We start from the raw sequence: 23,312 nt of genomic DNA on the forward strand, positions 1-23,312 counted from the left end.
CTCTGAATTGCTGCAATGACGCTGCATAAGGTTATAATAAAAGAAGTCCTGAGGAGCATAGTTTCTCAGGAGATTCTTAGTAGTACCCACAGTAAAACTGATGGTTCATGTCTTCAGTTAAACCTTCTTGGCTTTTAATCATTTGTGGAATCTACAACCCAAGTTTCAAGCTGCAGCTGCTGGCACTCCCCACACTTACATACAGGTTGTTGCCGACTATTGATTTCTGTATTTATTTGATTTCTATTGATTACCTGTATATGCACATAAAAGATAGATATTGTAGACAACTAATGAAGACAGATGAGTCATTTATGTATAGATGGAATCTATAAGTTTATTACAGAGTTAGCGGATAGCAGTTTTGCTATAAGCTCACATCCACCTGTTCTCTTTTGTAAGAATGTTGCTTCTTTTGTGAATACCAAGTCTTTATACCTAAGTAGCCAGGAACGCCTTTCACAGTAATGGGAGTGTTAGGGTGACATTGTCATCCTTCCAAGGCGGAGTGGTGAGTGAATAAGTAGCTTTTACCCTATGGTAGTACTAGTATTGTTCAGACTGCTGCTACTCCAGTATTACACAGCCTCACTGTCCTCAGACTTTACACCATGGCATCCACCAATACAGCACCTGTCTATGGCGAAGTTTCTTCACTACCATCAGGACTGAAAACATTTTCTACTTTCCCTGATCTTCTTATGATACTTGAATTTGTAAGTATTTCTAAGGGAACATTTTTGTAATGTTAATTTAGGCTGGAAACATTCAGGGAACTAAACTGTTTTCTCGGTCTCTGTTCCTTTAATTTATCTTACTTCTTCTAACGTCTTTATTTTGCTGCTACAGGTGTGACTGTGACATACAATACACATACTTCATCTGTGTAGTATGAGTAATGAATATTTATTAGGAATTGTGGTTCCCACTTTGTAAGACTATTGCCCTAACCTCAGCAGCTATCTATATTATACTGGTTTCTATATGATATCTCTGTAGAAACAATGGAGGATGGATTATTAGGCAAGCATTTTGTGTCACTTTTTGGATTTAGTTTTAGGAGCTCTTCCGCATGTCAGATTTATCATATTGGCTTTGACAGATAAATGTGACATATGAGGGGTTAAGGCCTGAAAAGCCTCACAAAAGGGGGGCTTTATATAAATTACCATGAAGGGGCTGTTTGGTATGATAAATTAGGGAATATTCTAGGGAACAGGAGTTTCTGAATTTTTATCGCCACGTGAGTTCACTGCAAAGGGACCCACTGAGGTTTTGTCACCCAGGGGCCCACTGAAACCTGGAGCCGACCCTGACTAGTTGTAAACTATTATCACACCAGTGAGGAACTGGAGTGCAAAGTCACACGGAATAAACCATACTTGCACATCTGGATTGGGGTTAATAGGATGAAGTGTATGCCAGAAAACCGACGTAATTACAATGATACATTCCCCCATGTATCCAGATGTAAACACACAGCTCACCTTTTGCACAACTGAGAAATCAATTGGCTGTTTATGGCTTTTATTGAATGCTGTCATTTTATTGGAATGAGAGATATAAATGCTTAAAACATTATAATGGAATTGCAAAAATAAAGGCCACTGTTTACAAGAGCCCAATCACTTGAAGGTATGGTTGTTTGCTTTAGACTAGCCCCTTTCATGTTTCCTATTAAATGGATCTATGAGTCACACACTTGACATCCTGTCCCCACTATTTAATGTAACAAGCCACTCTGGAGGACCCAGGCTTTGTGCATTTAATGGACGACCTATTGATTAAGCACCAATTGAACTCATAGGAGCTTTCCTTTCATCTACCAACAGGATGAGGGATTGTAAACCAAGCACACTGATGTACTGATGTGTGCCCCCCCTTGCAGGATCTGCTCTTCTTTTAGCTTTTTTTGTCCTGGATTTTATAAAAAAGGCTTTTAAAATTATGCAGGTGAGCCTGAGAGGCTACAGGCTGTATAGGTGTTAATGGAGCCTGGAGCCCCTCAGGCTCACTTGCATAAATTTTTAAAACCTTTTTTTTTGCTTAAACACAAGAGCCTAAAAAGCTTAAATGAGAGCAGACCCTGCCAGTTGGGGCACACACCAGTACATCAGTGTGCTTGCTTTACAAACCTTCATCCTGGTGGTAGATGTCCTTTAAATCACTGTTGTCAACATAGCCTCATGATTCTATATTTTTACTCATGCCACCAAAACTTTTGTATATCATGACCACTGTTGACTGTGATCTCTACCACTTCTGTACCCAGAAAATCAGGATCGTGGCACGGTTTTATATTACAGTTATTATTATATGTTAAAAGACTTCATGCATTTGGGCCACCAACCAAATGGTTATGGTCAAACAAAACCAAGAAGTAGGGGATACAGAATACATGAGCTTTCTTATTGGAGCCTACTGAACTCCCATTACTTAGTGATTTTCTATTAAACATTGTAATAAATCATAATCTCAGGCTGTTTGGAATAAATTATGGTTTGTCTGGAGAATTAAAGGATCCGTGGCCATTCTGACACTCAGATCCTGAACAGATCTTCTCTTCAACTTAAATTGGAGATTAAGCTAGAAGGTTCCGTCCATTGAACGAGAGTTCTTCTTCCATTCAAATGTATAAGAGCAGAGCTGTAGTACTCCAGCACCGCCACTATACAATGGACTGACTTAGGAAAGTCTAGAACAGAGAATGCATGTTAGGTCCTCTAAACTGAGGATATATTACCAATATCAGAATCCCCATCAACATTTCACTTGATCTTTTAAAATCCTCTAAACACAAACTCTATGAACAATGGGAGAGCTTGGAGGGGGATGCTGGCAGCTGATTTAAACAGTGATGTGGAGCTTTTCAGGTTTACATTGTGTTAAGATGTCAGGTGTTGTGTTTGGTGTGGTTTTTTCATTATGAGTGTCCCCAGGTATGTTCTTCATGTTTCCTGTAGGCATAGGAGAAGTAAATCCAGTACGTATGAAGTGACAACATTAATTACATCTCATATGCATGAACAATAATGTCATAAATATAAGGTACTTTCTCTATAGCACATTGATCATGAATGTAGAAGAATGAAAGAAATGTTTACCCTATTGGTACATTGGTAAACATCATTTAACTATTTGTTTATTTTAACCTCTTATTTAAATGGAATCAGTGAGCAATTGTGATCATACAAAGCTGTACACATTGTTGGGTAGCATTCGTGGAGATCTGTGTAACTGTTACTTTTTGTTTGTTGTTAGTAGAAGCAGGACTATCAAAATGGATTTATTTTTCAGGATTGCAGCTGGACTTTAAGCACTCTGGTGCAGCCTCTTCCCCTGCTATGAATTACTGCTGCTGTTTGAATACTATAGTTACTCAACGGGTGGGGCTATGCTGTGGTCAGTCAAGAGATCTTAGACACCAGTATTTAAATGGTAAATACCTTTTATGTCCATCTACATCCTAGAAGAAGAGATCTCACACACCAATACACTGGAGTCCTCCAAGACCAGTTACAATGCATTTTATATTTTTAGATAACTATACAGCTTATTAGCTAGCTGAATACAGCTTTGTATGGTCAAAATGGCTTAAATGAGATTTAACTAAAACTAAATATAATTACATACATAAACCAATAAAAATGTTTATGTTGCCAAAGAGATTGTTTCTTAAAAAGTCTATTCGTACATGGATTGTCTAATGGTTGTGTTCGCTGTTGCTGCTGGTGTACCAGACACAACCCATGGATAGGTATGGTGGTATTGTTTTTTTTTTTTTTTTTTTTAAAGACATGTTTTTTTTTTACATAACCCCTTTAAGTAGGATGTGTTCTATTATTATAATAGTATAATAAATCCATGTTGTAAAAATGTACTAAAAATATGCATAACATTAACTCTGTGCTAATCTTAAACTGTGTTGCCCTGGGCATTGTCTACATAGTCAAACTACAGGCTGGCATCTTATTCTTAAAGGTTACAGGCAGCATAATAAACTCAACAAAAGAAACATATTTATACCTGTCGTGATAGTTGTATATTCCAGAGCTGAACTCATAGTTCTGCAGGCCAGGTTACAGCTATGGTTGCCTGATACAGACATACACCACATTTGTAATAGTTCATGTTGGATATTGTTAGGTGTCTCCACTAACTACTTTGGAAATTCACCAGACCAAGCTCTGTGCAGACAATAACCATTTATGAAAAATGCTAGGTTATTTTTGGAATTAAATCTGCAGAACTGTGAATGGATATTTGGATTCTAAGGCTGCATTTACACCTCCATTGTAAGGATACATTGGGCGGATTGCAGAGGGAAAAGACTCATTTCACTTTATACTCTAGGGTGGAATAGATTGTCGTTTTCCTTGTCCTCCCCCCTGAGAACGGGAGGAGGAGTAAACATCAGTTGCAGACAGTGATTGGCTGCTGCAGATGTCAGGGTGTTTCCACAGTGATGTCAATGTCCTTATATGGACAGTGACATCACTAGGAACGTCCCTCCTGCTGAGTGACATATACTCTCACTGGAGATCATGGAGATCAGGGGAGGGATGCTGTATGTTGCATCCATCACCAATTACCTACAGTGACCTCCACTGAGTGTATACAATGCTCAGCAGGAAGGAAAATGATGGAAAGATGAGAATACATCAGGAAAGTTTCCAACATACACACTGAGCATATCCATAGACATACACTGCCAGATGGAGGTAAAAAGTATATGTCTATGGATACACTCAGGAGAGCAGGGGCATAACTTGAGGGGGTGCAGAGGTTGCGATCGCACCTGGGCAGAAGAGGTGTAGGAGGCCCTTATGGAGTCACTTTACCATATGAGAAGACTATTACTATAAACCCTACATTATAGTCGGGGGCCTGGCATAGACTTTGCACTGGGGCCCATCAGCTTCTGGTTACGCCACTGGCCAGGGGAACCTAGGCTAAGAAAGGATTCATGCTGCAAAGCTAAAGCATAATATTTACAGAGTATTCTACATGCAACCTCTAAAATGTAGAAATATCCTTTATGTAGTAATTCAGGCTGCACCACATTCTTTCTGCTGCTTTACAGTTTTGCTTGGGAGTAGAACAAAACAGGCAAATGCCTCTGCACTACAATACGATACTCAAACTATCTCCTTTGTTTCCTCTCATGACTTCCTATCTTGTTACATGTTGATACTATTGCTTGTGGACTGGTTGTCCAATCTTTTTGTTGGATAATGCTTGACACATCTACAGCTTTTTGCCCTATCAATTCTGAATTCCACTGTTATATATGAAACCTATTATAATTTACTCATTGAATTTCTTTCATAAATGACTCCAACCTTGAATGGTTGTCTAAATGGTTTTACACTTAGTAGTTTTGTAGATAATACACGTCACTCTCTGTTTTGTTGTCTTGTCAGGGTGCTCAAGTAGGATACAAGACCATCGAATAGATATTTAAGAAGACTTGGCACTCCTATTAGTTGCGTTTGATAATTAGTGAGTTTTATTTCACAAGTGTATAGGCGTGGCAATCCCAAAATTTTTACAACGTTTCGGTCTACATACGGACCTTCGTCAGGCACTATATACAGAAAACAAAGTGAATACAAATCAATAACAGTGGAGTGATAATATATCCATAATATATACATAATATACATAAAAGTCGGAGACACATATAGGACGATAATGATGCGTTGCTGCCACCTGGCACATGATTGAAGTGAATCTTGTCGGAATTGTGCGCTCCTGGAGTTTCTTGCCAAGGTCAGCGAGCCTGAACTACAGCTCCTGGATATGCGAGATAATCCTCATAAGTCTACGTTTAAAGACCTAGGGATAGGTCCTACCCAACGGTGACCCAGTTGCTGTGGGTGCTTGGGTATGGCACATCATGTGGTATATACATATAGCAGTATACTGGAGGGTACAGTTTAAAGTGGGCACAGCGATATGCAATATAATGGTACATATTTGATATACAGAACGGTAAGGCTTAGGCACTGAATACTCACTAGGTCAATTAAGCTCAGGTTCTCTATACTTACCGGATTGCATGGTATACGTTTAAGAAGAAAGTGGATAGTTTTAGGCTTGCGGCACTATGGCCGCTGCAGCGCTGGAGAGGGGGTAGCGGAGGTCCGCTGTGGAGAAAAGCGCTGGCGTTCTGGGGCGATCGCTGTGGTATATAAAGCAGCGGACCGGAAACCAGAAGTGACGTTCCGGCTTCAGCTGTCGGTCGCTTGCGTTCCAGAGTGGAACGCGGAAGAATATCAAGACAATTCAGCGATCGCACGGGGAACGGAGCTGGAGGTAAAGTAAGAAGGTGTGAGCTATGTAAATGTATGTTGTATGGAGAGGAACTGTGTATAAAGTGTAAATAGTATGTCTATGAATGAAGAAGTAGTACTCTGCGTGAATGCTGGAGAGCCAGGGGGAGTGTTCTGCGTGTGATCAAAGAATATGTTGTCACCAGTGTGTGTGTAATGAATATATCTATGTGTCGGGAGTATGTCCGTGTGTGGTATATAGAGAGAGGGGGAAGGAGAAGAATATATACCTATTGCAATGCGGTCTTCAAGTATTCAGGGAATCTGAAAAGAAACAAAGTATAATTAGTGAGTGTGAAATTCCAGAGGTTAATGCATATTTTGTATCTCGTATTCCCTGTTGAGCCCATTGGGAGACATTGCATTGAGGCGATGTATCCAAAAGGCTTCTCGTCTCAATAGTTGCTTGATCCTGTTACCGCCTCGTCTGGGTACAGGTACATGTTCTACCACCTGGAATCTTAGTTGGGAGATCTTGTGTTTAGCTTGGGCGAAATGGTATGGAAGGGGTAGTAGGAGCTTGTTGCACCGTATGTCCGATTTGTGCTTGGATATACGGTCCTTTATGTGTTGGACAGTTTCGCCTACCCTGTTTCCCCGAAAATAAGACAGTGTCTTATATTAATTGTTGCTCCTTAAGAGGCACTAGGTCTTATTTTCAGGGGATGTCTTATTTTTCCATGTACAAGAATTTACATTTATTGGTGAACAAAAAAAAAATAAACTTCTAAAACATCCTTATTACTCTCCAAACTCTGAACTATTAGAATTTTTGTCCCCAATCTCTCATGTTTAGCAATAGAACTTTCCTTAAATGAGCACTTCATGTCCATGTAGCAGCTTGTAGCGTATTTGTCCTGCAACAGTCAGTGATTTTATTCTGTAATTCTTCCCCACGTCACAACCTCTTGCAGCATCTAAAAAATCTACTAATACTAATGTATGACATGGGGGTCTGCTGCAATGGCGGCCGCTAGGTCTTATTTTCAGGGGAGGCCTTATATTTCTCAGATTGAACAAAATTGTACTAGGTCTTATTTTTGGGGGATGTCCTATTTTAGGGGAAACAGGGTACATATACCAAGCCACATGGGCACTTGATAACATATACTACGAATGATGAGTTACAGGTGAAGTAATCTTTAATGGGGTACGTCGTGCCAGTTCTGGGGTGGGATATTTTATCTCCCCTCAGCACATTATTGCATTGTGAGCAATTGAGGCAAGGAAAGGTGCCATATTTGGGTGTAGACAGGAATCGTTGTCCTGTTTTGTTCTTGGAGGAACCTTCGTCTGCTTTCACCAATCTATCTCTTAGATTGGGCAGACGTTTGAAGCAGGGGCGAAATTGTCGCGTGAATTCAGGTATAGAGGGATGACTATTGGAAAGTATTGACCAGTGTTTGCGTATACTCTTATGTAATTTAAATATTGTAGGGTGGTATTGGTGGATAAAATTGATACATGGTTCCTTCTTAGTTTCCTGTCTCTCCTTGTGTTCCTGTGTTTTTAGTACGTGTTCAGGATAGCCACGTGTTCTGAATTTGTCACGCATCTCTTGGAGACGTGTTTCTCTTTGTGTAGGGTTGGAGACTATCCTGTGGACCCTCTGCATTTGGGAATTCGGTAAGGATCTTTTACAGGGATTGGAGTGACAGCTAGAATAGTGTAGAAGGCTGTTCCTGTCTGTGGGTTTGGTGAACAAATCACTCGAGAGTCTGCCTAGTGTGTCCTTGATAATGGTGGTGTCCAAGAAATCAATTTTTTGTTGGCTGAAATTGATAGTAAACTGTAACTCTGGCCATATGGAGTTCAAGTAGGTATGGAACTCATTAAGTGTGTCTAGGGATCCTGTCCATATGCATATAATGTCGTCTATAAATCTTTTCCATAAGATGACATGTGTGTGAAAGTTGGCATTGGAATAGATGAACCGCTCTTCAAAGTCTGTCATGTAGCTATTGGCGTACGGGGGGGCCACATTAGAGCCCATGGCCGTATCCAGGAGCTGTAGTTCAGGCTCGCTGACCTTGGCAAGAAACTCCAGGAGAGCACAATTCCGACAAGATTCACTTCAATCATGTGCCAGGTGGCAACAACGCATCATTATCGTCCTATATGTGTCTCTGACTTTTATGTATATTATGTATATATTATGGATATATTATCACTCCACTGTTATTGATTTGTATTCACTTTGTTTTCTGTATATAGTGCCTGACGAAGGTCCGTATGTAGACCGAAACGTTGTAAAAATTTTGGGATTGCCACGCCTATACACTTGTGAAATAAAACTCACTAATTATCAAACGCAACTAATAGGAGTGCCAAGTCTTCTTAAATATTTACACTTAGTAGTGACTTGCTGTGAACCACTAATGTGTGCCATACCCCATGAAGTGTATCTTTTTTTCTCCCTCTAGACCAGTGATGGTGAACCTTTTAAAGGCTGAGTGCCCAAACTGTAACCCAAAACCCCCCTTATTTATCGCGAGGTCCCAACCAAAAATTAAAGCAGTAACTTATTGCTCCCTGTTGAACAACTTTCAATCATATTGGCCTCCTGAGGACAGCAACACAGTAGAAAGATGGAAAATTTTCATCATTTTAGCTTCTTTCCAGTTTCCCTCTGTACACAGAGAATCGTGGGGCCAGCAGGAGGTCCTCCAAAAATAATTCGACCCTGTCTAATTCTCCCTCTTCCTACAGACCCAAGTAGCGAAGACAGTATCAAAATATGACTGAAAGAAGCATCTGCAGGAAGATTCTTGAGTCTGGTGTGCTGGGGTGATGGCCCGGGTGCCCACAAAAAGGGCTCTGAGTGCCACCTCTGGAACCCGTGACATAGGTTCGCCACCACTGCTCTAGACCTTAACAGAGTTCGATATGTCTTACTGTCATGGTCTGTTTGTGTACACTATTTTGAGTAACTGGTGTAGTAACAGTGACTCATAGCAAAAGGGGCTGTGCTGTGTTCAGTAAAGAGATCACACACAATAGTTCTGGAACATAAATCCATTTTTCACAGTCTTGCTGCTACACAGAACACACACAAAGCTATATCCAGGTCTGCTACCTAACACTGGGGGAGATTCATTATGGCTTCTACGGCAGTTTTCTGGCACAGAAACCACATGAATTTTCCCCTCTTCGCCAGTTTCGAGAATTCTCCAACCTGCACAACCAATATGGCGGTGTCCAGGTAGAGCGCGGGGTGAGCAGAAGAGAATGGGCTGGGGGCATGAACGCCTTTATTTTTACTATAGTCACCGATGGAAAACCAGTGGAGACAATAGTAGAAAACTCAGCCAGTTTCGATAAGGTCTACAGGTCAGAACTGGCGGTGTTTGCACCCGTATTCACTGAGAGGCTGGAGCTTCTTAGTGTATATGGGCGCAGGATGTTCCAAAGACCAGTCTTCATGAATTCCCCCCACTGTCTCCATATTTGTGAGGTAAAAACTCCTGACAGAAACCCTTGTGCACCTCCCCTAACAAATTTTCAGAGGGTTTCAGAGGTCCTGATGAGGTCAACAGGTTCGTGGCCTAAAACTTTTTTTGCGCTCTCCCAGATGAGAGCTTGGTGACGCCATGGCTCTCGGCACCTGAAGGAGGGTGGGTATAAGGAGGTAGGCGTTAATAATTAACAATCTGAAAGCAGCGACATGCGGCTGATAACGTAGGGGTAGCACTGGCAGGCTAATTTACATATGCAAGTTAATCATTTTTTTAAGCTAAACTAAAGATCGCCGTGCCTAAACAAAGTATCTGGTGGCATCAGGATTAAGTAGCCTACAGGGTGGTGTGCTCGCATGATTTCATCATGCAAGCAGCAGTAGGTTTCTTTAAACATGGTGGTGGCAGCATGCTATGCGGACAGGGACAGGACAACTGGTTGCAATTAATGGATAGATAAATGTGGCCAAGGTATCCTGGATGAAAACTTCTTCCAGAGTGCTTTGGACCTTAGATTGGGCCAAAGGTTCACCTTCCAACAAGACAATGTCCCTAAGCACACAGCTAAAACAACAAAGCAGAGGCTGCAGAACAACTCTGTGACCATTCCTGACTGGCCAAGCCAGAGCACTGACCTGAACCCAATTAAGCATCTCTGGAGAAACTTGAAAATGGCTTCCACCAATGTTCATCCAACCTGAGGAAAGTGGAGATGATCTTCAAGGAAGAGGCAGATGATCCCCAAATCCAGGTGTGAAAAATTTGTTGCATCATTCCCAAGAAGACTCATGGCTGTACTAGCTCAAAAGCTGCTTCTACTCACTACTGAACACAGGGGCTAAATAATTATGACCACATGATATTTCAGTTTTTCTTGATTTTAATAAATTAGCAAAAATATCGACATCTTAGTTTTTTCCTGGCAAGTTGGGGTGCAGAGTGTACATTAATGAGCAAAAAAACTTTTTTACCTATTGGCTCCATTGAAACAAAAAGTGAAAACTGTAAAGGGGTCTGAATACTTTCTGTACCCACTATACATAGTGTCAAACATTTGCAATCTTCGTGGAGTTGTGATATTTTTTGTGAGCAAAGGTTAGGCTGCATGTTCTTAGACTGTTGTCATGTGAGACATATATTATTTTTCCATTGTGAACATTGCAGAACTATTAACAATTATCCACCTACAATAAACACAGAGCAATCATTTCTGCATACTCTAAATTGGTCAAATATTAAATTAGCTACACTTCATATGACATGTACATCTGGAGATCAAATAAATGGCCTGCAACTGCAGAATTTACTGGTAGACTGTAAAGCAAAATTAGTGCTTAAAGAAAACCAATACAAATTGTTTTAAAAAATAATCCTACCATCACAGATCTACCTAATAAGGTAGATCCGGTGGCAAAAGTTTTGTACATTTTTTGGAGACTACTGGGGTGTGGAGAAGCCGAAATGTGGAGTGGGATCTAGGGCTACTCCACGTCCCAGTGGCCTTTTTTGATACCTCCTACAAGCACCCCCTTCAGCGTGCAGCTATAGCTGCATGCACTTGTAAGTGAAGCCGGAGTTCTGCGCATGCAGGATGCGCCACTGTAGCTGCACACACTCGTCTTTGAATACACCCTCATTGAATACTATTGTTTTAACGTAAAATACACAGCCAGTGTGATCAGGAACGTGAACTTAACTTTGTCCCCTCCTGTCCCCTCCGTCCCTCCTGGGTTCAGTAACCTGTAAGTTGTATGCTCCATGCACTTATTTGGACTTTTTAATCTGAACATTTCTCCCTTTGATATTACAAACTCTCTCATTTTCCTGTGTATATCTGTTCATCATTTTAGTATTCTATTTTAAAATACTTAGGCCACATTCACATGACCGTAGGGGGACATATTTACAGCCACAATCTTGACGGTATCATTGGCTGAAGCATTTAGACTTACAGTATATAATGAAGTATAAACTGAGTTTTTCAGCACAAAAAATGTGCTGAAAAACCCAAACTTGGCTTATACTGTAGTAAAAAAAAAAAGAAAAGAAAGTCAATAGTCACCTTTCCGACGCCCCCGCAGGTCCTCTTCTTACGCTCGGCAGCGGCAGGTCCATGTAACGTTGTGGTACACAGGCGATGATATCAGCCGCCTCTAACATCAGAGTGTGTGTTTGGCTCCGGCACACACAATATGATAGCAGCAGCCTGTGCGCCACAACATTGCATACATACTGGAGCTAGGGGCGGGCTGGCTATATACTGGGGAGCAAGGGGGCTGTATAGCTATCAATAGGGGGCATAGGACTGGCTAGCTATAAACTGGGGTTAGGGGGCTGGCTGGCGATATACTGGGGGGCAGGGGGCTGTATAGCTCTACACTAGGGGCAGAGTACTGGCTCGGATTGTATTTGGATTTGCTTAAACTTGAGTATATACAGTATGTTGACCCAATGCCAAGGTGGTAAGACACCAGTCATGATCTTAGAGAAGCAAATGTTACTGGCAATTAATCTAGGTTAAGTCCATCATTTATTAGGTTAATAACATTTAGAAAAGTCAGGTCCCAGAGATTTTGCCTTACCAAATTACTCCATGGTCAGAGAAACCCAAAAGTTACATCCAACATATTGGGGCAGATTTACTTACCCGGTCCGTTCGCGATCCAGCGGCGCGTTCTCTGCGCTGGATTCGGGTCCTGCCGGGATTCATCAAGGTAGTTCCTCCGACGTCCACCAGGTGGCGCTGCTGCGCTGGAAAGCATCTGAACGCACTCAAGTTCACCGGGCCGGACCAAGTGAAGGTAAGCGCGTCCCAAGCGACACTTTTATTGTTTTAAATGCGGCGGTTTTTCCGAATTCGGCGGGTTTTCACTCGACCACGCCCCCCGATTTTCGTCGTGTGCATGCCGGCGCCGATGCGCCACAATCCGATCGCGTGCGCCAAAATCCCGGGGCAATATAGGGAAAATAGGCGCAAATCGGAAATATTCGGGTAACACGTCGGGAAAACGCGAATCGGGTCCTTAGTAAATGACCCCCATTGTATTTTCATGTTCATGGAAGTACAATTTAAAAAAAATTCGTTTGGCGTGGATGAAAGGGTTTATAAAGAACATGGCCCAACTTGGTAACTGTAAATTTGTAGTAATTAAGTTGACCAACAGCTTAAGCTTGTGCAAAAATGAGTGATGCAACAGGATCCAGGAACACCAGCAACCTACTATATAATGGCTTAAAATGAAAAGAATCAAGACGTTACAAAACCCCAGTCAAGTCCAAACCTCAAACCAAATGAAACTTGTTAACTAGACATCAATAAAGTTGTGTAAAGCCATGCCCACAAAGCTCATAGTAATGAACAAACATTCTAGGTCAAACTTCCTCCACGACAACAATGTACAACAATGTAAATAACTGATAACGTCATACAGAAAATGATTACTGCATGTTTATACTGATCTATGGATTCAAGGGCTGTACATAGATTTTCATACATGGCTTTTCCATTTTGCCCTTGGTTTTGGTAAATGTACAATAACACAGTGGAATATTGCTGGATTGTCTCCCGAACTGTCGTCCACATTTCCATTAAGATGGACACATACAGAATGGGTTTTACGTGATGGTGTATTTTATTTGTTTGTATGTTTTGTGTTGCAATTTTTGACGCAAACTCTGAAAGACTCTAATGCAGATGTAAACTTACAGTTGTTTTAAAATGGAACCTGTCAGCAGAAATGGACCCAAAAAACACTACCTTAATTTTGCAAAGTATATTAACAACTCCCAATCATGTTTCTTTCATGGCCCAGTGTGGTGGCATCAAACAGAAAATACATTTTATAGTGAGACGTGAATTGCTTGTATGTCAAACTCTCCCCACTTTATAAAGTCTCCTCTGCTGTAACTAAGCTGATGCAGCAGAGTTCAGGAGCGCTGGTTAAAGATGTCCCTGGAAGTAGGGCCATCAATTACAACAAAGAAGGCATTGTTAAACTTGACTTTAGGGCTAAAAGCTCTTTCTCCATGACTTTATATAAACCAATTTACATTTCACTTTGAAGCATGCAATGTCAATCAGCTGCCTCTAAAGCCAGCAAGATCTTGTCATGTGTCAAAATTTGTATGGAGTCTCGGGATAGGGATGTAATATTACCACTGTACAAGGCATAGGATCGACCTCACCTGGAATATGCTGTCCAGTTATGGGCACCGGTCCATAAAAAGGATGTCCTGGAGCTGGAGAGGGTTCAACATAGAGCCACAAAAATTATAAGGGGTATGGAGGGTCTTAGTTTGGAAGAAAGATTAAAACTATATTTCCTTAGTCTAGAAAAGAGATGATTAAGAGGGTGCATGATTAATTTATATAAAGTTATGAATGGTCCATACAATAAATATGTTGGAAAGTTGTTTTTACTATGAGAACTGTCAATCTGTGGAATAGCCTGCCTCAGGCGCTGGTCACAGCAGGGACAGCAGAGAGCTTCAAGTCTTTTTACACCTAAATAACATTGACGGTTATGTTATATTGAATTATTTCCCCTAAATCCCCTCCTCATCCAATCCCTTCCCTTCCTTGATTGAACTTGATGGACAAGTGTCTTTTTTATAAACTATGCAACTATGAAGTTGATTTTTTAGATAGTGCCTTCATACTGGGTCATGAAAGAAACATGAACTGGAAACAGTTTACTGGGTCAATTCTTATGGATGGGTGATATCACATTAAAAGTCATGATTATTTTTAATGCATGATTCATTCATGATTGATTTCGGAGCCAAAGTTGATAGTTGGGACTTTTCATCTGTGTTAATAGAATATTACTGTATTAAAAATATATAGCATTACCAAATGGTAATTTTAATCCTTCATTGGGTAGAGAATATGTAATAATACATCCATGTGTCATGTCTGACAGGAATACAGTATTGATAACATACAGATCCATAAGTTCACATTTTATGAAGGCATACTCTTACTTAAAAAAAAAAAAGTAGCTTGGCAAGAAAGCCTGAGGTCAGGAGTGTAGCTATGGGGATTGCGAACTGTCACATAAAAAACAACACTAATATTATTGGCCCATGATAGGCGGGGGATCTTGTTACTTATGTTTCACTGGGACCAGATCCTTCAAGTTAGACACTGACTTAGGGATCCCCCCTTACACCCTTATTTCTGATCTTTTATGGATTACTTTAAAAAGTCACAGTCAAGTCTTATGCAATTGTATTGAAGACTATGCTGACAAAAATAATATAGTTAATATATGCTAAAGAATAACATACTAACAGTCCATGCATGATAACATCAGAAGTGACTAGCAATAAAGAATGGAAGCAGCACTCATGGCAGCAGATCCTGTGTAGGGTTAAAAAGAAGCTTGTATCCAGTTTCAGATTGAGGGTTAATATTTGACTACTGTGTTTGCATCTCTTTGTAACATGTCACTAGGCATTTCCTTAATAGTTTCTTTATTACCAACAAGAAGCCTTCAACTGGATTGGATGTAAAACTGATGTAAACAATGGCTTCTAGGTTTGCCTTCCTTACGTGAATAGCTTAACTTCTATAGTGTTTGAATAGTGGAGATAAGCAATCAGTGTTCTCGTCTCCTCCTCACAGTATCCATACAAATAAATGGTGCAATATATTTATATTAATTTACCATTCAAATAGAGAAACCTTGGACTTCTTTTCCGGTCGATCTCCAACCTTACACATGTGCTAATTCACAAGTAAACTATAGCAACCTCCACCGGATGTCATGGCTAGTCCACAAACCTGGTTGTCCTCTTAAGTGCTCCACGTGCCTTCATTGCCTTATTCAGTCCACTCATTCCTCTCCATCAGGTTTTTGCAAAAGTGGCTTCTGTCTCCTTTCTTAAGTAACAGACTTACCCCTTTCTACTGCCCTGACAGTTACCTTGAAGAAGTAGGTGGTCAGGGCAAGTAGGTAGAGCAATGGAAGTACAGGGAGTAGAGTTGAGTGCACTAGGCATGTTGACTTTTCATGCCTAATATATAGTCAAATAAGGTTATCGGGAGGAGAATCATTTTAAGGAATTAATTGCTCCCCTCCCCAATCTTGTACGTACCACTACTAAATGTGCAGGTAGCATCCACATTTGGATTGGGGATAAATACATTTATAATCCAAACTTGTCTTAACCTATTATCTTCATCTGTATTCATCTTTTTTAAATTCATTGTTCATATTTTATTTATTCGAAAATTGTAGAGATAAAAATGTTCATCTTTATTTAACATTAATACATCTTTACATTCATGCTGTGAATTTGATCACTTAGTTTATTTCATTTCATTACAGGTTTTTGGTGGTCTAGTATGGATTTTGGTGGCTTCTACTACTTTGCCTGGTGGACTTTCACTACTTCAAGGATGGGTCATGTTTGTTTCGGTCACACTATTTGTATTTACAACAATTCTTCTGTTCATGTATATTGTGGGAGTTCATGGAGGAAAAGCCACGTGGACAACTTTGGTAAGATAAGTACTAATAATAAATCCAGATTGTACTTCTTATCAGTAGGGTATTCATCATCATAAGCTGGGCAATGATCATAGGATCAGGGATGATAATCAAACATGGCACAACCCCTTTAAGTGAATTCGTTGGGCAGACAAATTTTACATTTTGTTATGGCACAATGGACTCGGGGTAGATCACTTTATATTTTAAAGTCAAGGTGTGTTGTTCATTGTCCATTTACATTGTGGAACCCTTATAGAGGACAAACAAGAAACTAAAGGGTGAGGCTTTTTTGTTGAGAAGCATATAATGCCTGTAACTCACTAAGTGTTTCTCAAGAACAACACGATTATGGTACGGTGAATAAAAATGTCACCTGACAGGTTTGTGCAGCCAGCCCTTCCTTTTAGGTGGATGCAATAGTATGCATCTGCAGGAATATATGGCACGTATACTATATGTACAAAATCCAATTACAAGGAGCAATTAAAATACCACGATTAAATCCTTAATCCTCAAAAAATTAATCACTGTTTATTAATATATGAGGAGTGTTTTTGGATCACAAATGTCTTTTAGGACTGGCCCCAGGTGGTGTAAATATAAGAAAGATGTTATACTTAACAGCTTATATTTCTGCCCTCCAGTCCAATGCAGCACCACCCATCACCACCCTCTGTAGGCATCCAGTGCCGTCACTGCTTCAACTGCAGGTTATAGAGGGTTATGTAGCAATGTGCTGCACACTTCACCCTTTGGGAGCTGCAAACCGCCAGAGACCGATCCAAACAAAAGTGCCACAATTACAAAATAAAAACATAAAAAAGTTACTCTGACCAGAGCTCCAGATCTTCCAAATTTCTTTTTCTTTCAATAAAATTTACACAAGCCTTCGTTTGATAATCCAATTCTCTCCAGGGACTAGCACAATTCCATAGATCCTTCGATAAGAATAGACCATCACCATCAACAAAACGCAATGGTGATGGTCTGAATATTGGCCTATTCTTATCGGAGTATTTGTGCAATTGTGCTAGTCCTTGGAAAGAATTGGATTATCAAAATTTTATTGAAAGAAAAATTAATATTTGGAAGATCGGGAGCTCCGGTTAAAGTAACTTTTTTAGCTTATAGAGGGGTGTATGCTCTAGGGATCACGGCTGGACCTCCCTTTACCACTTGGGACCATTCTTAAAAAATAAAATCTTGTAGAACCCTTTTTATGTATTAAAGTAATTTATAAAAACCATAAAGGTACATTATTTCATGAGTCACTTCTGGACAGAATCTGACGCAGCTGTCAGCTCCCATTGGGGCACAACTGATAGAGGGATTTTCTTATAAAATCTAAAAGTTTAGGTAAGAGCAGGAAATGGTGTGAAATAGAAAAAAAGTAGTTATTGCAGAGAGACTGGGGCTGCAGAACCAACTACGAACTTATACTTACATTTCCAGGAAGAAGTGGAGGAACAGCACAAAACTCTGTTCTAGGACAGTGACACTATTCTACCATAGACTTTCTGTTAGTCTATAAGTCTACAATACTGTTATAGATACTGAGTTATCATTAGGCAGACTCTTACTCCAGTTTTTAGATGTCTTTTGCACATCAGATTTATCATACTGGTATAGGCCCCATTCACACGGCCGTATGCTATATCTTTCCACATGTTTGCGGCCTGGTGGCGCCATTTTCTAAGGTGACTGGAGGGATGAGCAGTGGTCATCCCTTCTCCTCTCCAGCGCGCCTACATGAACTCGCCCGGTCTTGTACGCGTTAATGTGAATGTAGCCATAGACAGATTGATAAATATGGTACCTAAGGTGCTAATGTCTACAGTGGCTATGCAACTTTTTACTTAAAAGTCACACAAAAATTGCAAGTTGCAGGCCACAAGGGGGACTAGAGTGGATTTGCACCTAAATTTGACACTTTTTAAAAAGTAATCTTTCTGGATTCACATGTTTTATTAGACGTAAGTTGTCTGAAGCCAAAAAGTGGTGTGGGTTGGCCAAAATTCTCAAAATGTCCCAAATTAACAGATGTGACAATTTTGAGACATTTTGAAGACAGCAAATTGACATAACTACAATGAATTACTTCCCACAACTTATTGTAACAACTCATTTGACAACAATTGCATATTTCATGTATGTGTTACAGGATGCCTTTTATCACTATACCGCATCTCTGATGTACCTCAGTGCATCAGTCCTCCAGGCCAGCGCAACAATCAGTACACAAGGTTTGGGCAAGATTTATCAAGAGAACATTGCTGCAGTGGTAATTATATCTATTTCCTATAATAATAGAGTTTTAAGTGGGATTTATGGAAGCTTTTATACCAGTTTTTTTAGCGTTAAAGCCTTCAAATAGTCACAATTCCTGGCGCACAGCAGGATGGGAGGGGCTCACCATGTGCCAGCACTTGATACATTTCCTGTTAGATTCAATTTACAACAGGGCTGGCCCAAGATTCACGAATAGTTTCACACAACCTCTTGCCTCCTCTTTCCTTGTTTATGTCACGGAGTACTTGATTTCTTACTGTCAAAGATGAGGACAACAGTTCTCTAAACAAGGACAAAAAAACTATAATTTTATTAACTCTTTAACAACAAGGCCTGGAAAGGCATTAATAACCAGGTATTCAAGGTATTTAGTGGTAGATTTAATTTTAAGGACATCTAGCATCAGGATCAGGGACTGTAAACCAAGCACACTTACATGCAGGTGTGTGCCCCTCTGGCAGTACCAATCCACTTGTCTTTTAACTACTTATGCTCTTGTTTTAACAAAAAAGCTTTAAAAGTTATTAGCCTTAGTTATCATTTGCTTAACTTTTAAAGTTAAAAAAAGAAGGGCATAAGAAGCTAAAAGAAGAACAGATTCTACCAGAGGGGGCACTCACCTGAATGAATGTCAGTGTGCTTGGTTTCCATAACTTAATTTTTTAAATATGCTACCTCTAAAGTTTTTGTGTTTTTTGGTAGCGCGGAGGGCCTGCATCGGCACTTGTTCATTCAGCTCTATGTAGTGAAGAAAGAAGATGACAGAAGTAGTAGTAAACGGCTTCTGTCTTCTCTCCAAGTTCTCAGGTTTTCTTTGACATAAGCAGACCCATCCTTCTCCTATGATCTGTGCAGGAGCAGGAGTAACTGCACTGCACTGCTCTGTTGTTACACATTAGTAGATGCCAACTTACGATCCCTGTTCTGCTTATAAAACATTTTTGGATATATTAAAACTGGTTCCGTGTAATGCTGGAGGCAACTGGACTTCATGCAAACAGTAACTTGTACTTTAACCTTGTAATTTATCATTTTTATCTTTTTGCAGGTGTTTTCCTTTGTTGTGACACTGGTTTATGTGATTCACGCTGTCGCCTCATTAAAGAGATGGAAGAGATCAGTTTAGATGAAACATCATCATGAAAACAGCCAAATAGTACAAAAAACTTGTGGTGCAAGTGTTTGTGAATGTTACTTCAAACACAGGCTATATCTGATCAAGAATGTCCATCATCAGCTTCCAGCATGTACAATGTATATATGTACCATAAACATGAACCTACTGCGTGCCATGTGTCATATCATAGATCAATGTAATAATAAGTAAGTTATATAGGGTTATATAACACAGTTTACTTTAGTATAATACATTGCATTGTACATCTATAGGGCTTTTAAGAATACATTTATATGTGTAAAATATTTAACTATGTATGGGACTGTTCACATGCAACATTTTTATATTTTTCCCTTGAAGAAGTAAAAAACAATCTCAGGGTAAATAAAATAAAGATTTTAAATTTCATGTTTAAAAAGGAATAATGGAGCAAATTTACTTACCCGGTCCTGTCGCGATCCCCGATCTGGATGGTTCGACGAAGATGAAGTCCGGCGCGATTCACGTAGCTTGTGCGTCTGATTTCCTGCACCTGTCGCTTCCCCACTGAAGTCCGTCGGAGTTCACCTTCTTCTTGTAACTGCTAGTAACTATGTGTCTTGCTACACAATTTGAATTTTAAATCCTGCACGTAGTCCGAATCCGTCGGGTTGTCCGACAGCCACGGCCCCCGATTTGCATCGCATGAAAATCCGATCGCTTGTGCCAAAAAAACCCTTCTAAATGCGGCGCAAATCGGAAATCGCCGGGAAACCCGATGAAAATGCGGTCCACGGACCCTTAGTAAATGAACCCCAATATGTTGATTATTCCCTGAATTAACATACAGGCGGTCCCCTACTTAAGAACACCCGACTTACAGACGACCCCTAGTTACAAACGGCCCCTGGATGTTGCTAATTTACTGTACTTTAGCCCTAGGCTAAACAGTTACAGGTGTCTGCAATGAAGCTTTATTGTTAATCCTGGTTCTTATGACAACCCAACATTTTTAAAATCCAATTGTCACAGAGACCAAAAAAGTTCTGTCTGGGATTACAATGATAAAATATACAGTTCCGACTTACATACAAATTCAACTTAAGAACCAACCTACAGAACCTATCTTGTACGTAACCCAGGGACTGCCTGTATTTAATTGAAATTCTTCCATAGCAATAAACACAGAACAAGCCCGTGATAGTATAAGGGAATAATAGTCTCCCGGTAGAGCTGAATAAAAAGTTTAAGATTTGTTTTGATGGTCAACAAAATGTTACTTTTTTAGCAATAAAAATCACTGAATACATGTATCCGCTAAGGAACTTTTACAATGGTCGTGGATTGGTTTAATGGGTGTTTACATGTGGGATAATTTCCATGAAGATGCCCAGTGAAATTGGCTTATTGATTTGGTGATTTTATTTTTATTAGATACCATAAATCCTAGTTTGTTGGCAGTACACCAACCTGTGCTAACAATGGGTGTGCGGCTGATATAATGCAACTGGATGGTTATAAGTCAGCAAAACATCAAGAAGATCAAAGTTTGTTAGCTCTATTCACATTGAGTGATCACCACATGGTAAAGTGACAATTCATTGGTAATATGATCATTCAAGCCCATGCAGTTGTATCATTGCAGCAGGACATCCTGTTTACACAGACATTGACACTGCTGATAATAATGAGTATTGATCTGTTAAACAAGTGATCCAATGAATATATGTTTCAAACATCATCCATGGGCTCCCTGTCCTAATAAGGCATTTATATTCCAGGATTGTAGCTGGACTTGGAGCCCTACGGTGCACTGTTGGGTAAGATATCTTCACTGAGCTCCCCTGAGTAGTCAAACAGAAACCTTCTATAGAATGGAGGGAATGTGCTGTGTACAATGAGGAGATCTCACTCACCGCTGCACCAGAGTACTCCCCATTCAGCTACAATCCTGAAATAAATATGCATTTGGTGCTAATAAGACACATAAAAGTATGATTGCACATCTTTCTAGGAGGCTGCTAACTAACATGGTCAAAACTGCTGACAGATACCCTTTAAACACTACTACTTCTATCCATGACTTCAGCTGAAACATCTGCATACATAGTTCCTTCATAATTGATTTAATGACCCCTATAAACCATGATCAGGTAAAAGATCCCAAAAATGTACAGTGAGATAGATTAGTGATGTGTTTTTCATAAGCTGACTGGGACTGCAGTCTCTAAAACTGTTTATTGCTTTAATATTTACTTTTTATGTTACAATTTCATATTTTCAGTAAATGCTTTTTAAAAAAACTGTTTCATTTGTCTGATTTACTTAACAGGGCAACAATGATAATGTAAAACTGAAATCTGTGTTCCCGCAGATCACAAGTGACCAATAATACTGCACCACAAGCTTTATGACGAGGCTAATAATCTGAGATTTCTCCCAAAACATAAGGAAGAGTCCTGACAAAATATCCCAGAGGGCACAATTTTGTCTCAACCCCTTGAGGCAGTAACTTTGAGACATTAAGGGAACCTGTCGTCACCAAGGACATTTTCATTGATGACCGGTTTCAAAAGAGCAATTAATACTCAATAAAAATTATGTTTTGGTTAGTCCTTAAATTAAAGGGGTTATCCGGGCCGGGCTGGGGAGGGCTATTTAAAAATAATAAACGTGTTCTTACCTCGTCTGGGGCTGCTGATGTCCTGAGCGTGGTCAGTCTCATCTGTGTGCCGGTTTGTTTACAAGGGTGCACAGGGAGCTTCCGGTCGGCCGCTTACAACGGTGAGAGATAGGGACGGATGGGAGGAGCCGGGCCGCATCGCGGACGGGAAGCTCCCTGTGTGTGGCTTCTGTGCCCCTGTAAACAAACAGGGGCACGGATCAAATGGACCGCACCGCCGGATGAGGTAAGTAGATGTTTATTATTTTTAAATAGCCCGCCCCTAAGTAATTCTTTATAACCGGATAACCCCTTTAACTTCTTTAGAATCTTTAGTTCATTTTACTGGCTCCGTACCAGAATCCTGTGCAGAATCTTGTGAGAAAATGCACTTCAAATTAAAATGGTCATCTGCTCAATCGCATCCCTTCTCCCTTCAGCATTGCTCCTCATTCTATTCAGCTCCTCCCACAGCCTCTCCTCCTCCCTCCCCCTGCAGATGACCGTTTAGATCTAAACTGACCTCCCCGGGACGTAGGATTCTGGCAGGGAGCCAGGAAAGATAAGCTAAAAGATTGTAAAGCAGTAAAATAAATTAAAGAGGTATTCCAGGAATAAGCATAATTCATATACAAACGGGTCACTATAATATACCGTATAAACTCATGTATAAAGAAGAAGAAGAAAGAAGACGGGCGCGGAAGCCTGAATGCAAGCCGCGCGGACATCGGGGGAGCAGCGCTGCGCCTCGGGGCCACCGGAGGGTGAGTATTTTATTTTTTAATGCTGGGCTCGCTGTATACTACTGGGGATGGCTGGGGTGACTCTATACTACTGGGGGCAGGCTGTATACTACTCAGGGCAGGCTGTATACTACTGGGGGCTGTGCTGTATACTACTGGGGGCAAGCTGTATACTACTGGGGGCAGGCTGTATACTACTGGGAACTGGCTGTATACTATTGGGGGCAGGCTGTAT

The 23,312-nt window shown here is 40.4% G+C and overlaps 1 protein-coding gene across 1 annotated transcript; it reads left to right on the forward strand.

Annotated features, from left to right (window-relative positions):
- The first annotated feature begins 537 nt into the window (after nt 1-537).
- LOC140121314 (myelin and lymphocyte protein-like) lies at nt 538-21,925 on the forward strand. Its single transcript, XM_072140720.1, has 4 exons — nt 538-716; nt 16,123-16,296; nt 18,449-18,568; nt 19,625-21,925. The coding sequence occupies exons 1-4, from the start codon at nt 612-614 to the stop codon at nt 19,700-19,702; spliced, it is 477 nt and encodes a 158-aa protein (XP_071996821.1). The 5' UTR covers nt 538-611; the 3' UTR covers nt 19,703-21,925.
- Nucleotides 21,926-23,312: the final 1,387 nt, after the last annotated feature.

This window comes from Engystomops pustulosus, chromosome 3, assembly GCF_040894005.1.
Source record: "Engystomops pustulosus chromosome 3, aEngPut4.maternal, whole genome shotgun sequence".
NCBI lineage: Eukaryota > Metazoa > Chordata > Amphibia > Anura > Leptodactylidae > Engystomops > Engystomops pustulosus.